This window comes from Peromyscus maniculatus, chromosome 11 (assembly GCF_049852395.1).
Source record: "Peromyscus maniculatus bairdii isolate BWxNUB_F1_BW_parent chromosome 11, HU_Pman_BW_mat_3.1, whole genome shotgun sequence".
Taxonomy (NCBI): domain Eukaryota; kingdom Metazoa; phylum Chordata; class Mammalia; order Rodentia; family Cricetidae; genus Peromyscus; species Peromyscus maniculatus.
Window position 1 is genome coordinate 93593782 of NC_134862.1, and position 16935 is coordinate 93610716.

General features: G+C 50.0%; 1 protein-coding gene across 1 annotated transcript; it reads right to left on the reverse strand.

The window, feature by feature from the left end:
- Positions 1-440: 440 nt before the first annotated feature.
- Positions 441-11475, reverse strand: C11H1orf115 (chromosome 11 C1orf115 homolog). The gene is made up of 2 exons (XM_006988618.4): positions 11100-11475; positions 441-2794 (listed from the first exon to the last, which is right to left on the reverse strand). The coding sequence occupies exons 1-2, from the start codon at positions 11403-11405 to the stop codon at positions 2675-2677; spliced, it is 426 nt and encodes a 141-aa protein (XP_006988680.1). The 5' UTR covers positions 11406-11475; the 3' UTR covers positions 441-2674.
- Between the last annotated feature and the right edge of the window lie 5460 nt (positions 11476-16935).

Sequence of the window (16935 nt, forward strand, 5' to 3'; positions counted from 1 at the left end):
TGCCCAGGACCTTGCCTACCGGCCCATTATTTGCTTAACCTCTACCTTTGCTTCTGTGAGCATTCAGTGAGCAGGCATTCATGCCAACATGCCAGTATGGACTGACACTCAGGGCCTGCTCTGCTGGCCCAGCCTCCCTCCCTGGAGCCCCATTAGCAGAGGCATTTCCCAGCCAAGGCAGAGATCAGAAGCATCTTGCTTGTGGAGAATGCAGCCTCCTGGTTCCACACTTCAAATCAAAGGTTCTGGAAATTTTTCATTTTGGTGGGGCTGTGGCTTCCCCACCCTAGAGCCTGTCCTGGGGGATTCCAGAAAATGAAGCCTTTATCACCGCCGATGTGTGGGGGCCCAGGCACCATCACCCACCCTCCCACATTCCCAGGTCCTACTGGGCTCCAACCACCTTCCTCAGGAGAGAGAGAGCCTGTGACACGTAGGAAAACCAAGACAAGCTGGGACTTTTATTTACATAAGGCAAGAGAGGGATACAGGGGGAAAAAAGGTTGGAAGCCAGAAATGGGAAAGCCAAGCTCTTCAATTCAGTTGCAGCAGGGTGTGGGCCCTGCTGCTGAACACAGGAGAATACAGAGAAAAGCAGCAGAGCGGTCTGCTACATGAACCAGGAGTCCCACACAGGGGATGTGACCACACAGTCTGCTCAGGGCTGAAGTCACCTTCCAGCGAGCCTGGCCGAGTCCCAGGACAGCCCCTGCAAGCTTTTGACTTTGGACATTTCTGAGTTAATTCTTAGCTGGATTTGGAGGCACGGGGCCAGATGTGCTTGGCTTTGCTGATTTTGGGAGGTGGAGAGGAAGAGACTCCTGGGGAAGGAAGTGCTCTTGACTGTTCATCCCTTCCTGGGTCACAGGTCTCCCTACCTAGCAGGATGTCATGGGCTCCCTGGGGCTCGGTGGCAGCAGGAGGTGGCAAAGAGGCATCATTCCATCACATTTGTGAACCTGCATATAACCAGCTTGCACTACTAGAGATAAAGGAAGGCCACTTATTTCCCAGCTCCAGGGACTGGGGAGCTTCAAAAGGAGCTTCCAGAGGGGAGGCTGGGTCTAAGTGGGCAACTGCTGCTGTCTCCTCTACCTGCCCCTCTTCTGTCCATCTGTCTGTCCATCTGTCGGTCTGTCCATCCCCTACCATCAGTGTCTGATGGCCTGGCCCAATGGGTGGGGTATGAGCATCTTGGCTTTCTTTGTGTGCCCCAGGAAGCCTTCCAGGCCAACAAGCTGATACTGATCCTGGAGAGTGGTCCCAAGAACCGCTCTGGATCTTGAATACTCTAGAAGCAAAGTTGGGATTCTGGCCTGCTGTGGGGTGGGCCAAGGGTCATGGTGGGAGGAACCTCCATGGATGACTCTGAAAACAGTTGTGAAACACACCAGTACGGTTTCCCAAACATCCTGGCCTCTAAAGGGCTTCTTCCCTCATTCTCTGAGCACTCAATGGCAGTCTACGAACCATCCTTGGTGAGCGTCAAGCCTGGGTCTCGTGCCTAATCTTTGAATCCAAGTGAGACGCTGGCCTAAGAAGTGTTAACTCAGCTACCATGGTGGCTCTGGTCCCCCAGCTTCCTCTGGCCTTACATGCACGGAGAGATCCCATCACAAGCATGCATCCCTGGGTCCCCATCTTGGTTCCTTTTCTTTTTCCTGCCCCTCTTACTTGCTGGTTGCTCCTCTAAATATACAAATACACCTGTCAACTCACTCTCTCTCTCCCCCTTTCTCTCTCTCTCTCTCTCTCTCTCTCTCTCTCTCTCTCTGTCTCTCTCTCTCTCTCTGTCTCTCTCTCTCTCTCTCTCCCCCCCCCCTCTCTCTCTCTGTCCCTTTTTCTCTCTCTCCTCAATCAAATGGGGGAGTTAGGCACCAGTCAGCAGTGGACCAGTATGGATAACCACCACATCTGCAGGAGTCCTGCCTGCTGCAGACACAGTCACTGGACCAGGTTCAGACTCTAAGCACCTGCAGCAGCCTCCAGGCTTTCATCTGAACTTGCCCTCACTCCCTCATTGCCGGCTGCATAGTTATGAAATACTTAGGAAAATGACACACTCTGATCTGCTTTCAACAGTCCCCACACAGCTGTGAACACGGGTTTCAAAGCATCGTGGTCTTCAAAGACGGTTTCCTTCCTTCTTTCTTCCCAAACCTGTAATTAAACTCCCGATGACAGCTCGGTAAACCAAAGCGAGGAGGTTGAGAGAGAGACGTCAGAAACAAACAGCTCCCTCCCTGTCCTCAAGGAGAGGATCAACGTAGGCCAAGGCCAGTGCCCATCAGCCCCCTCGACCTTTCCAGAACCTAGCAACTATCCCTTTAGAGCTCTGCATTCTCCTCCCTCAACACTCACCCACTGCCCGCATGGCTCAGACCCCAGACCTGCCATGGGTCTGCCTGCCTGTGCCCCAGGAAGGCTAGCCTAACCCCTAACCCCAACTTGACCTTGGCCTAATTCTCCGCAGGGCTGATCCCTGAATCCACGCACGTCTAAGAGAATCGAGTGGCTCAGCGGATGCCTGCCTAACACTCAACCAGTCCAACAATGGAGCACGAAGCAGGGTTCCTCTTCCGAGTTCCCGTGAGTCCAAGTCTGAAGTGCTGGTGGATTCACACTGTCCCTTGGGGCAGAAGCATTCTGGTGATGCCTGCCCCTGCAGCTCCAGTTAGCGCACGAAGGAAACCACGCTGGTGGCCACTCCAAATGGGGCGGAGTAGGCCGCAGCAAATCCCTGCAGGCCGATGACGATGTACCGGCATCCTTTGCTGATGGCCTTCCCGAAATTCTGTTTTTAAGGAAGAGAGAAGCAAAGGTTAGGTGAGGCAACCTGTTGATTCTTCCACGAGTCACCGAGACATGCACAGAGGAGAATCGTTCGCTTTCATATATCCAGGGCGATCAATCCATGGAGGCCCCGTGTCTTCACATCTGTAGTGTCCTGGGTCCCCATCCCTGCTCACAACAGACATTCTCCTTGCAAAGTGCGCGCAAGCGCAGCACATGTCCAGATAACTCGCCAGCCTTCTTAGAAACAGCATGGAGGCGGCCAGCTCTAGAACTAAAACGCCTTTGTTGTTTTAAACTGAGACTCACCCCACTTCCCCAGTTGAAAGTGTCAGCGCCGTCATAGGCGGGGTCAAGCTTTCCTTCAGGCAGTTTGTTAGACAGCTCAGCTGGTCCTTCCTATGCACCTAGTGCCTACTCTGGTCTGACCCGCGTGTTTGTAACCCGGAAGTCTTCACCACTCTCCAAGGGCTGCATGTGCACAAGCCTTTTATGTTTCCAGAACAGTCTTATATTTGTTGAGGGTAAGGACCAGGCAATGCTTTTCGGATGCTGCCTTCCTCCTCCTCCTCCTCCTCCTCCTCCTCCTCCTCCTCCTCCTCCTCCTCCTCCTCCTCCTCCTTCCCCTCCTCCTTCCCCTCCTCCTCCTCCTCCTCCTCCTCCTCCTCCTCCTCCTCCTCGGTGAGGGTGGGTGCTGGGACAGGGGACATCAAATGCCAGGGACTCGGATGGAGTTACATCAAAACTTTGAGACCACGAATGGCTAGCATCTACTGCATTGTGCCCCGGTCTTCCTCTTCCCACCTCCACATTCTTTTGTCATTCTTGACATCCACATAACCGACCCGAACCTTCTCTCGCACCTCTTGGCTCTCAGCCCTGTGATTTTTTCGAACTACAAAAAACGCAGCCCGGTTCCAGTGAAGATCCCCGATCCCAATCACCAGGCTCACGGAGACAGCCAGGGCTGCCCGGTGAAGCCACCCCACCTGCCCAGGTGGGTTGACCTCTCTTTCAGATACGGCCCAACCTTTTCCTCTCCCGACCCCAGCCATCTCTACACACTAGCAGAGCTCGTGTCCTCGTTGTTTAGGGAACCCGTTCATCTTCCCCTATCGGCCCTAAGCCGGGTGCTCTGGCTCCTGGCTTCTCCCACCTGCCAGTGTAACCACGGGAACTGGCCCTTTTTCTCACGTCTTCCCCACCATTCCTTGGTTTCTCTCCTCCAGTAGCACCCTTATCTTCCTGTCAGCCCATTCCTTAGCTTATACCATGTAAAGTCACTTCGGCATCTCCCGCCCCGCGTCTCTGCTCTCCAAGGGAAAAAGCCTCCAGACACGGACTCCATTCCACATTTCTTCCCTGTCATACTAGCTGCTGCCCGCAACCGTCCAGGGACTGCCTGGTCCAGGATGCCCAAAACCTCCATGCTGTGTGGTCCATGGAGGGTTCTGTTTTTCCCTCCCTGAGCTTTGTGATCACCTGACCCCATCTCCTCCTGGCTCTCTCCTACTCCACAGGGCATTCCTTCTAAACACTCCCCGGTGATTGTATCTTCTTTCAGAGTTTGAACCACTGAGGCTCCTCAGTGCTGGATCCTCCTCCGTGCTCTGCCTAGAATCCCTGGACTTTGAATGTGTCTTAAATGCTGGTAACTCCAGCTCACATTCATGCATTCAACTCTCTGCTTGGGGCATCCACCTCCTGATATCCCATAATTCTTCTGGCACTGTCTCTCGTTGCACAAAACAAGTTGGCTTAACAGGTGACTGGTATGTCCTCGATGGACTTCACTTAAGGGATCAGCCAGAAGAAATCACAGGGAAGTCACATGCCTTTGATACCACACAGCTGGGAAGGGGCAGAGCTGAATCCTCCCCAAAGAAATCTCACTGCAGAGCCAAAAGCCTTCACCCCATGTTATACCTCTCTCTAATGAAGGCGGTCTGTAATTGTCCTTGTGCTCATGGCCAGGAGTTCCAATCCCATCCTTCCCTTAACATTGCTTGGCCTCAGTTTCCTTGTCTGTATAATGGGAATATGTAGTGGCCTTCTGTGCGTGTGCGTGTGTGTGTGTGTGTGTGTGTGTGTGTGTGTGTGTGTGTGTGTGTGTGTTAAAGAAGACTGAGGAGTTTATTCAAGGGGAGCACAGGGAGCAGTACCCAGCATGTGCTGCAGGAAGAGTTGGTGCCCACAGTGTCAGCTTCTTTCTGTTACAGAGTAACTTAGCTCTGTGGTGCAATATATCAGTCTGAGGTATTATTTCTCAGCAAAGTTCTCTCTCTCTCTCTCTCTCTCTCTCTCTCTCTCTCTCTCTCTCTCTCTCTCTCTCTCTCTCATTTTGAGAAAGGATCTCACTCAGTAGCTGAGCGGGCATGGAACATACCATGTAACCCAGGCTGGGCTTCAACTCATGTTGATCCTCCTGTCTCAGCTCTCTCAGTACTGGGATTATAGGTATGAGCCACAATGCCTTGCTAGGAAATTTTCTAAAGAGCATATGGAGTTACCTATGAGTACTGCCTTGAGTTGTCCATGGTGTGGATGTATGAGTCCCTACACTACAGAATGTACCCATTCAGATACTCCCAGCCTGTAGAGAAAGCTGAGGTCTTTCTCTCAATCCCTTATTAGGTCATGACAAGCTTTGGGAGAAACTGGTAGATTTATGTCTCAAGACACCGCCTTATCCATTTCTCAAGGAGACACGTGTGTGTGTGTGTGTGTGTGTGTGTGTGTGTGTGTGTGTGTGTGTGTGTGTGATGAGAGAGGGGAAGAGAGAGAGAGAGAATTCTATAAATGTGTTGAAAAGAGTCCGTGGGAGAATTTTACATGTTTGAAACAACAAATACCATGTACCCCTGGAGCAATTGCAACCAGCAACACTGGTCCTTTATGAACAATGACACCAGAATCAAACTGCTCACCTGAAACCTGACGCTGGTGGTATTTGTACATTCTCTTTCCCATAGCTGGTTACCAAAAAACAAACAAACAAAAAAAACCCAAACAAACAAACAAACCAACTACTTATCACTTCACCTTTACAATTTTGGGGAAAAGTCTTCTGAGCTAGCTCATTAACTGGAACACCTTCAAAACAGCTTCGAGAAGCACAAAGCAAAGACACCAAAGAAGCTACTGACTTCCACACCAGTGCTGTTGGAAGGAAAGGACTTGGAGTGAAACAAATCTCTCACAGGGAGGCTGAAGATGGGAAAGCGTGGGAGAGGAGGGTGCCAGGCTAGCCCTCAGATTCACACCTTACTTCTCAGAACTCGTGACTCTATTACCTGAAATGGCAAGAGGGACTTGGCTAAGACGTCTCCAGATGGGAGGTTCCCTGGGGCCCACCTCCAGCACACCAGGCAAAGAGTGGCTCTCCTCCATTTGAGTAAATGCAGAGGGTCACGGGGGTCAGGCAGAAGATGGAGGGGAGAGGGGCGAGAAGGAAGATATGGGGTAGAGTGTATTATTGGCTTTGAATGGGAGGAAGCTGCAAAGAGCCAGGAAGGAGCAGCCCTGATGATTTTAGCTCTGAGTTCCAGAGCTGTAGAGAACATCGCAGCCAACCCCCAGTGGGGGCTAGGGACCCCATGTCCCTCTGATTTAGAAGAGGAAATCATTTCTCCACAGACGTCACTGTCTGATCCCAAAGGTCAAGTCCTCTGTTGAGCTGCCCTCGGGCCTGGCGCCAACTTGAGGTGCGTGGTCAGCTACAGAATCTGAATAAAGAGAACCCACTCCTGAGAGGGTAACAGCATACAGCTCCAGTCAGGCACCCTGGCATCTAGAACTTCCACATGGATTCGTTTATTGACTCTCGATATGCCCTGGTATGTGTGTTGGTAGGGTGGGGTGGGGTGTGTGTGTGTGTGTGTGTGTGTGTGTGTGTGTGTGTGTGTGTGTATGTGTGTGAGATCCATACTCAGTGTCTTCCTAAATTGCTCTCCACCTTGTTTATTTATTTAGAGACAAGCTCTCCCACAGAACCTGAGTTCACAGGTTCATCTACACTGGCTCGTCTCCTGTCTTCACCTTCCCAGAGCTGGGTTTATAAGTACTGTGCCCCCGTGCCAAGCTTTTCACTCGGTTCTCATGCTTACTCGGCATGCACTCTCCCCCAGCCCAGCCCTCATATTATCAAATGGTACAGAGGAAGAAACAGGCAGTGACGGGAAGCCAAGCCCAAGGTCATACAGCTTGGCTGTATGGATAGCCATACAGCTCTCACATCTGGTAGACTGGCTCTTGACCTACTTTAAACATGAGAACATGTCTTCTACTTTTCCCTTCTTTTTGTAGTGTGGTCAAAGATAGGTCTTGGTACACACTAATCAAGTGGTCTACCAGTGAGCTCTATCACCAAGTCTCACTTTTTTTTTTTTTTTTTTGAGATGGGTCCCACTCACTATGTAGCCCAGGTTGGCCCTGAACTCCTGATCCTCCTACCTCAGTTTCCAGAATGCTGGGCTTACAAGCCTGCGACACCATACCTGCCTTACCCCACACTTTCTGTGTTACCCTCCAACCCTCTCCCAGCTTCCTGATTAACACAACTGAATTCTCTTTCTTACTGCACTCCTCTCCAGGCCTCTTAAGGGGGCTGCAAGGGCAGCCTATTATTTTCAGCTAAGTCTGAGCCAGGCATGTTCCATCCTTCTCGCCCACAGATCCGCAGAGGAAGGGGCCAGGCCAGGCTCCCTCCCAGCTCCTCAGCTGTCTGGCTCTGCAGCTTCATTCTCTTCCACGCCAGCTTCCCAGGGCTGCTGAGGGAACCGAGGCATGGAACATAGAGAAAGAAGGTAGCAGGTATCCAGCCTCCTGGCGGAACCCCGCTGACTCAGGTTCCTTCCTTTCCCCAGCGCCCAGCAGATAGCATTTTAACAGTAATTTGTGCACCAGAGGAATGCAATTATTTCCTTTAAATCAGCTGGGAACATTGATCTCTACAAGAGGCCCAGGCACAAAGGCTTCCAGAAGGCTGGACCAGTACAGAGTGAGGGTTGGCTCCTGGGTAGGACCACGACGCTGGTGGGGGTGGGTGGGGCAGCGGGGGAGTGAGCATGCTCTTTCATGTTGCACAAAAGCCAACAACTTTCCTTAAATAGAAGCAGGAAGGGGCTTGGGTGAAGGATCTGAGAAGTTAACAGGAATGGGAACTCAAAGAAAACACAGTCTGTAATAACCAATGATTGGCGCTATTCATTTCTAACAGAAAGCCTCGCCTGGCAACTGAGGCGGGTACAGATCCACCCCACCCCCATCTTCTGCAGGATGGTGGCTGTTCTTAGGGCTTTGCAGGAAAGGGGGGTCTTTTTCCTTCTTGTAGGAGCCTGGTACACTCTCAGCTGGTCTGAGGAGGGGGAAGCCAGGATGACTCTTGTGACCCCCCACGTGGGGCTGAAATCTCATCTCGACTTCTTGGGACTACTGAGCTAGTATGTAACATTCCAGAGCTTTCCCACATCTCTCTTCTCCCCATTTTGGTCAAAAACCCCCTTTTCATGTCAAAATCAATCTCTCTCTCTCTCTCTCTCTCTCTCTCTCTCTCTCTCTCTCTCTCTCTCTCTCTCTCACACACACACACACACACACACACACAGCTGGAGAGCTGGCTCAGCAGTTAAGAGCTCTGGCTGCTCTTCTAGAGGACCTGGGTTCAGTTTCCAGCTCCCACGTGGCAGCTCACAACCGTCTGTGACTCCAGTTCCAGGGGAATCAATGTCCTCTTCTGGCCTCTGTGGTCATGAGGCAAGTGGCACAGACATACATGTAGGCAAAAAACCCTCCCATCCATATAAAATAAGAGATTTTATAAAGTGAGAAAGTGAGTGGCATGGAATGTGTAAATGCCAGTTCTGTCCACTTCCAAAACGTTCTCATCCCAGAAGGGAACCACACATAAAGTGGGTGTCTCTATGCCTCTGTCCAGTCCCTAAACTCGGCATCACCATTGTGTCTGGACTTACCTATCTGGACGTTTCCTAGAAAGGGAATCATGGCTTTTTCCACTTAACATCATGTTGCGCCACATGGCAGCTGATATTAGTTCTTCTTATGGTTATTAAATAATAATCCATAGTGTGTCTAGCCCACATGTTGTTCTTCTACTCATATATATATATATATATATATATATATATATATATATATATTTGGATTTTTTTTTTTTTTTTGGTTTTTTGAGACAGGGTTTCTCTGTGTAGCTTTGCACCTTTCCTGGATCTCGCTCTGTAGACCAGGCTGGCCTTGAACTCACAGAGATCCACCTGGCTCTGCCTCCCGAGTGCTGGGATTAAAGGCGTGCGCCACCACCGCCCAGATCTTTTTTTCACTTTTTGTCCGTTGGTAAATGAGAGAGACTTGGTAAATGTGAACAACTGTGTAAAATTATTTGCTTCACAAACATTTATGAAGGCAAAAACACCCATACACATGAAAAATTAAAGTTAAAAAAATATTTGCTTGAGTAGCTCTTTTCAATCCTTTTTAAAAAAAAAAAAGCTAGAATGTCATGTAGCCCAGGAACTCTCTAGGGTAAGCAGCAATTACTCTGGACTATTTTAACACAATTTTTTTAGTTACATGTATTTAGTAGATGCAGCGTGTATCCACACATGTGCACGTGTGCCACAGTGTATACGTGGTCAGGTGGCAGCTGTGGAAGTCGGTTTTCTAAGGTTCTGGGGATTGAACTCGGATTGTAAGGTGTGGCAGTGAGCACCCTTACCCACAAAGCCAGATCCTGATCTCCTCGCCTGCACTTCCCGAGTGCTGGGATTACGGATATGGACCACCACGCCGAGTTAAAACAGCACCAGGGATCCAACCAGATCTTTGTGCATGCTAGGCCAGCACTCAACCACCTGAGCTACATACACCCCAGCCCAGCCTTCGATTCTTTCATCATAGCTCCTGGAGTGGAACCCTGAGACCATAGAGTAGTTCTGTGTTCAGCTTGCTGAGGTTCTTCTAAGTTGCTTTCCACAGCAGTTACACCATTTTACACATCCCAACACCAGTGTACAAGGCTCAAAATTTCTCCACATCCTCACGAACATTATTACTTTATGTTTGGATTTTGTCTTTTTTTTTTTTTTAATAGCTATCCTAATTAGTGTGGTCTGGTACCTCAGTGTTAGCTGTGGTGATAGGCTTTATTGATAGGAGCTTGTCATATAGCCCAGGCTAGCCTTGAACTTTCGATCATCCAGTCCCGCCCTCCAGAGTACCTGGGGTTACAGGTGTGGGATTCCTTGTCTTGTCTTCCCGAGGTGAAATCTTATCTTTTCTTCTGCCCGGCGTCCTTGTCAGGGCGATTTGAAAGCGTCCCTGATTTTACTAGCCTCACTGAGATGAGTCATCGCTAGGTTCTCTGCTATGCAGTGAGGGAGCCCGTGCCCCAGCTCTGCCACATCTCCCTGGTGGGCCTTGGACTCTCCCCACCCGCTGTTAGTGTATGCACAATGCCTGGTACCCCAAAACCTCTCCCGATGCCAGCGTCCAACTGAGGAACCCGCGCCATTAATTCACTTTCATTGCCTGCTTGTGACCGAGCACTGCCATATCTTTCAGGAGACTGAGAAAACTCCTGACAAGGGACTGGATGCCTCGGGTATGATAAAGGTCACCCACTGCAGGCCACTGAGTAAAGTCAGGAGAGGCCAGCGGACTTTGGCCGGAACACAATCAATGAGTTTTGTGATTTCCCCTACCCCCACCTCCACACACAAACACCCTCCCGCAGCCTCGTCCAGGCCAAGAAAGCAATTCTGCTTTCAGGCAAGGGCACCTGGGAACCAGAACCATTGACCCTGGACATGAAACTCATTCCGTTCCCCATTCATCCCTCCTCTCGCTCTCCCACCCCTTCCTACCCGAGCAAAAGGCAGGCAGAACACCTCAAGTTCAAAGTGCAGAGATCACTGCCGGAGAAAGGGAGATTCCACAGGTGCTAGGTGTGTACTGGCTGAGTCAGGACGCCCCGCGGATAACTTCGGCGGCGTCTACGACAGAATCACTTAACGTTCTCAGGTGGCGGGGTGGCCAGGGGGGCGGGGGGTAGGGATGCACCCGGGCTGCAACTTCCCAACTGGGTCACGATCCCTGAGTCACTTAACCTCACCACGGCTCCAACATTCCCTTCCCACCAGCGAAAACCGGGCGCAGGGTCCTGCCCGCCTAAGCCTGCGCGCACAGCACCACCCTCCAAGTGACTGTCCTGGCGGCGACTCCGGCACAGCTCCACCCAGCGCAACTCCCAGTTCTGTCTGGATCAGGGCGGCCGGGCCCTGGGGACCTACCTTGCCGTACTTCTTCAGTTTTCGCCGGTACCTCTTCTTGGGCTTGTCGCCTGGCGCGGGCTCCTCCAGGGGCTCGTAGCGCTCGGGCAGAGCCGCGAGGTGCACTCTGCGCGCGCCCGGGGTCCCCGCGCGCCGTCCGCTCTCCTCGCGCGCACCGTCCTGGCTCGCCGGGTCCTCGTCCTCACCCTCCAGGTGCTCCACGATGGCATCGGTCTCCTCGTCGCCGGCGCCGCGCGATCGCCCCAGGGGCCCTCGGCGCGCGAAGGTGCTCGCGGCTTTGCTTCGGAGCCGGGCGCCCACCGTCATGATGCTGCGGAGCTGCGGAGAAGGTCCCGGGCTAAGAGGCCAACCTTTGCTCGGTGCCCCGCCCCGCTCCTGCCCGGGCGGACCGCCCCGGGCTGGGTACTCGAGGGGGACCTGAGGTCGTAGCGCACCCTCGCGGTGGGGCCCGGGATTGCGGCCGCTGAGACCCGAGCGCGCTTAGTCTCCTGCATAAAGCAGGAGCTGGGGCAGGCAAGTTCCACAGTACTGGAAACAGACCCCAAACAGGCCTCCAGTTTCCCAGCATTCAAATGCCTTCATTTGAATTTGAATGAAGTGGTGGCAGGGCATGCCTTCAATTCCAACACTCGGGAGGCAGAGGCAGGAGGATCTCTGAGTTGGAGGCCAGCTTGATCTACAGAGTGAGCTCCAGGACAGCCAGGGCTACAAAAAAACAAAATAAACAACAACAAAAAAAAATTGGCAGAGATGGTATTGATCGTGAAGATTACTGAGTGCTGATGGGATTGCTGAAATGGTCATGAAAATGTGATATTCAGGGCTGGGCATGTGTAGCTCAGTTGGCAGCTTGCTTAGCGAGGACGAAGTCCCGGATTCCATCCCCAGCGCCACATGAGTCCCAGCATGGTGGCACATGCTTGTAATCTCAGAATTTAGGAAGTGGAGGCAGAAGGATCAGGGGTTCAAAGTCATCCTTGGCTACACAGTGAGTTTGAGTTCGGCGTGGGCTAAATGATGCCGTGTTTCAAACATATATAAGAAATGCAGTTTTGCCGGGCGGTGGTGGCGCACGCCTTTAATCCCAGCACTCGGGAGGCAGAGCCAGGCGGATCTCTGTGAGTTCAAGGCCAGCCTGGGCTACCAAGTGAGTTCCAGGAAAGGCGCAAAGCTACACAGAGAAACCCTGTCTCGAAAAAACAAAAAAAAAACAAAAACAAAAAAACAAAAAAATTAAAATACTGAGTTTATTTCACACGTATACCTTTGTCTCCCCACCGTTTTCATGTCTGACCACCAGTATTGCTACGTCTTATCATAACATTCCACACATACTTACAGCTAAGTAAAGGGTGGAGTTCCACCGTTGAAGACCGAACAGCATTTAGACAGCGCATTCTTGGCCATGGAATCTGGACATCTGTCCAGCACAGCAGGGGAGTTCTCACTCTCCACGATAGGAAGGACAGCTAGATCTCAGCTGTTGCAGGAATAGAGCAAGACTGCTGTTTTCCAGCTCAAACCTTCTCACATCAAATTGCTTCCTTAACATTTTAGAGACATGACAATGTTTTGTTTTGCTTTTTTTCCCAAGAAGGTTTCTCTGTGTAATAGCCCTGGCTGTCCTGGAATTTGCTTTGTAGATCAGTCTAGCCTCGAACTCAGAAATTTGCCTGTCTCTGCCTCCTGAGTGCTGGGATTAAAGGCATGGGCCATCATGAATGCCTGGGGCAAGTTTTTTTGGGAAAGGAAAAAATCTATCTATCTATCTATCTATCTATCTATCTATCTATCTATCTATCTATCTATGTAGGTGTGGTGGCACATGACTTTAATCCCAGTACTGGGGAAGCAGAGGCAGGTGGATCCACACAGGGAAAGCTTCTCCTGGAAAGCTAGGGCTACCTTAGTGAAATGCTGTCGTGTGTGTGTGTGTGTGTGTGTGTGTGTGTGTGTGTGTGTGTGTGCAGCTAATAAAACTCATCCATATTTGTCTAGGAACCTTCCAAAAGCACGAGGCCATGTAGTCACAGTGACACACTGAGAAATGGAAGCAACCTCGCAGGGACAGGAGAGCTGATTTCTGGAGCGCACATATGACATCTTGTAGTGCAATCCTAAAAGCCAGGATCTGCATACCAGCATCACCAGAACCGTGGCTCTCAACCTGCATGGAATGCCTTGTTTGCTTGTGGGCGGGGGTTTGTTTTTGTTTCTGTTTTTTGTTGTTGTTGGGTTTTGACACAGGGTCTTACTGTGCCTGGTGTGACTCCACGGTGCTGTCGCTTTTCTGGATCCCTGAGGCTGGAGCAGCAAGCTGCCCCTGGAGCTACTGGCTGGAAGGACACACCATCTTCACTGCTTTCTGGGAATCCACTCAACACCCCTAGTAGCTATAGCCCTGATGGCGCCCGCATGATTTGCTAGAACTGCTGTAACACGATATCACAGTTGTGGTAACTTAAACACCAGAAATGTATAACCAATAGTTTAGGAAGCCAGAAAAGTGTGAGGGTAAGATGTTGATGCTGGAGAAATTTGGGTCCCCTCTTTAGATTCTTAGTCTCATTAATAAAATAATTTTGCCAGGTGTAGTAGCATACACCAACACTCTGTAGTCAGAGGCAGGTAGATCTCTGTGAGTTTAAGGCCAGCCAGGGCTACAAAGTGAGACCATGTCCAGAAGAGGAGGAGGAGGAGGAAGAGGAGGAGGAAGAGGAGGAGGAGTTTTGGCTGTTGTCAGGTGGAGAGAGGTAAAGAAGAGAGAAATCCAAGCCTGTTTGAGTTAGCCCACGGCCAGTTAGCAGGTGGCCACATAGCAGAAGGAAAAGCATCAAAAAGCCCAAAGTACCAGAGAAAACATTTAGGCTCTGGCCAACGTCTGAAAGAAAGACACAGAAAGAAGAAAAGTAAAAGAACTCAGAAAGGCAGGGAGACTTCACAGAGCCTCAGGCAGTTCACAAAGACTCTATCGCAGGTGGGGAAGAAAGTACATTATCTGGCTAAGGGGTAATTATTCCTCCCAGCTCTTTAGTCAGGCAGCCATCTGGAGGGATTATCCCCTGGCCAGATGATTGACAGGTGCAGTTGAATTAACTTACATTGTGGGTTGCTTGGAAGGTTAGATCTCCACCCAAGGTCAGAGTTTTGGGGGAAAAAAAGTTCCATTCTTTTGATCAGGAGGAAACAGCTTTCCCTTAATGTGGCTCACAGGGCCTGGGTCAAGGCTACTGCAACATTCCCCACTTTGAAGAGATAACACTAACATCATTTAGGAGATGGGCTGAAACTGAGAAATAGATATCAACTCCTGGCCACCATGAAAACCCATTTCCAAAGCTGTTTACCAGAAGGGATTAGCGCCTGACATGGAGTTTCATCCCACACTCCCTCCGCCTTCAGGCAGGGTTGATGTTTAGGAGACAAGAAACCAGAGCTCCCTTCTGACTTTTCTGGCCAGAAAACCGCAGCCATTCCTGGAATCACTACTTTCAGAGTCCTCGCCAGTCTCTGTCAGAGTCAGCAGTTTGGGCTCCCCCAAGCCTGTTGCCCTTGGCTGGCAGATGCCTGATTTCTTTCCATGTTCACATGTGGCCCATCCCTAGTGTCTCTTCCTCTTCTAGGGACACTCACCCTGTTTCTTCAGGGCCCTGACTTTGTCCTGTCGTCTACTCTTGACGACACCTTTTCAGTCTCTGCCTCTGAACATAATTGTATTCTTAGGTCCTGAGGATTCTGGCTTTTGGACATGAATCTGGAGGGGACACAGTTGAGTTCATGACAACCTTGGGCCCGCACTGGCAAATCCTGGACACATCTGCCCTGCCTTGAGATCCTTGATACTGGAGACCAGAGACCACTAACATTCCTGCACAGAAGAGACATACCAGCTAGCAGAGGCTAGCCTGTTCTGCTTTCTACCTTTTAGGAGAGCTCCAGGTTTGTTTAAACTAACTTGGTACTTGCTGTTCACCTTTTTTAGCCCCTCACATAAGACAGGCAACAAGGCCACTTAGGGTAACTCACATTGTCCACTACCCCAGGAATATCTCTCTACTACTTATGTGGAAACTATCCTCCAAAAAAGCTAGGACATTGCACAGCTAAGAGTCATGAAATGATTCTATGCCTGAACAAAAGAGAATATCTGAGACCTCAGAGGCTTAAGAATAACTGCCTATTTGAAACAACTTACACAGAAACAAATTTTCTATTTGTAGACATATAAAAACTTTATGTTTTAATATTTGTTTTGTAATAAAAGTGTAGATTTAGAAGAAGAAAGATAATCAATAGAGACTTGAAGTTACATTAATATTGTTTATTTTTATAGGATAGACTCAAGAAGAAATACATCTATGGAGCTGATAAAAGAAGGTTATAAACCATATAAGGCACAGGTAATGGATTTGATTTTGTAATGCACTAAAAACATTCTCCCACGCATGCTGTGTGTACGCATGTACACACACAGTCAATTATGAATCTTAGCTAAGCTTCAATTGTTTTTACATTTACATGTGTGTGTGTGTGTGTGTGTGTGTGTGTGTGTGTGTGTGTGCCCATGAACACTCACATGGGCGTCACATCGTTCGGGTTCCAGGAATCCAGTCCCGGTCATCGGACTTGATGGCAGGTGCCTTTACTCAGCTGTTGTCTCCCCAGACTCATTTTGTTTCTCGTTTTTGAAAGCAGGTTTCAGTCCTCTCTGGCCTGGAACTCACAGAGATCTTCCTTTCTCTGCCTCCCCAGTGCTGTGATTAAAGACGTGCGCCGCCACTTCTGGTCCATTAAAATAGTTGTGTGTGTGTGTGTGTGTGTGTGTGTGTGTGTGTGTGTGTGTGTGTGTGTGAAGCTGGGGGAGGGGATAATGACTGGAATCTCGGGGCTCCATGTCTGTTATTCTCTTGACCTTGGCCTTTCCAGAGTACAGTCTGTTCTGCTGGTGCACACTGTAGCTAAAGCTTGGCTGCCTTCTCCTCATCCGGAAGAAGCACTAGGTTCTAGTGAGGCCCGTTCTACACACCTACACCCGGGTCAGCAGGCGTGGGAACTTCCCAGGCGCCTTTGCAAGGCCCCTTCCTCGCTGGAGTCTTCTCTCAAGCCTACCTCGCTGCCGTTACCCCGACACCATAGTAGACTTGAGTTTTATGTGGATGCAGATTTACTTCTGCATTGTGCCTAAATCGATAAGCCCTCAATCCAAACATTCCACACCAGAAACAGACTCTAGAGCAGTGGTTCCCAACCTTCCTAATGCTGAGACCCTTTGATATATAGTTCATGTTGTGGTGACCCACAGCTATAAAATTACTTTTGTTACTACTTCATAACTGAAATTTTGCTACTGTTATGAACAAATGTAATGTAAACATAGTGTAAATGGAAATATCTGACAGGCAGGGTGGTCTTAGGCAACCCCTGTAAAAAGGTCATTGGACTTCCAAAGGGGTCACGACCCACAGGTTGATAACCACTGCTCTTGAGTCTCTGGGGGATAAAGTTGTAAAGCATAATATCCAACACTCAAAATAACTCCGTAGCAACTGAACCAGTTACTTTTTTCTTGTTCACTGTAACCAAATACCTGACAAACAGCTTAAAGGAGGAAGGATGTTGGACAGATGGTACAGTGGTAAGAGCACTGCCTGCTTGTCTGGAGGACCTGGGTTCAGTTCCCCACACTCACATGACAGCTTACCTATGTCTGTAACTCCAGTTGCAGGGGATCCGGCTCCCTCTCCTGGCCTTCGAGGGACCAGCTGTGCATGCAGTGTGTATACATACATCCAGGCAAAAAACTCATGCACATAAAAGCACAAGAAGAAAGGGTTTA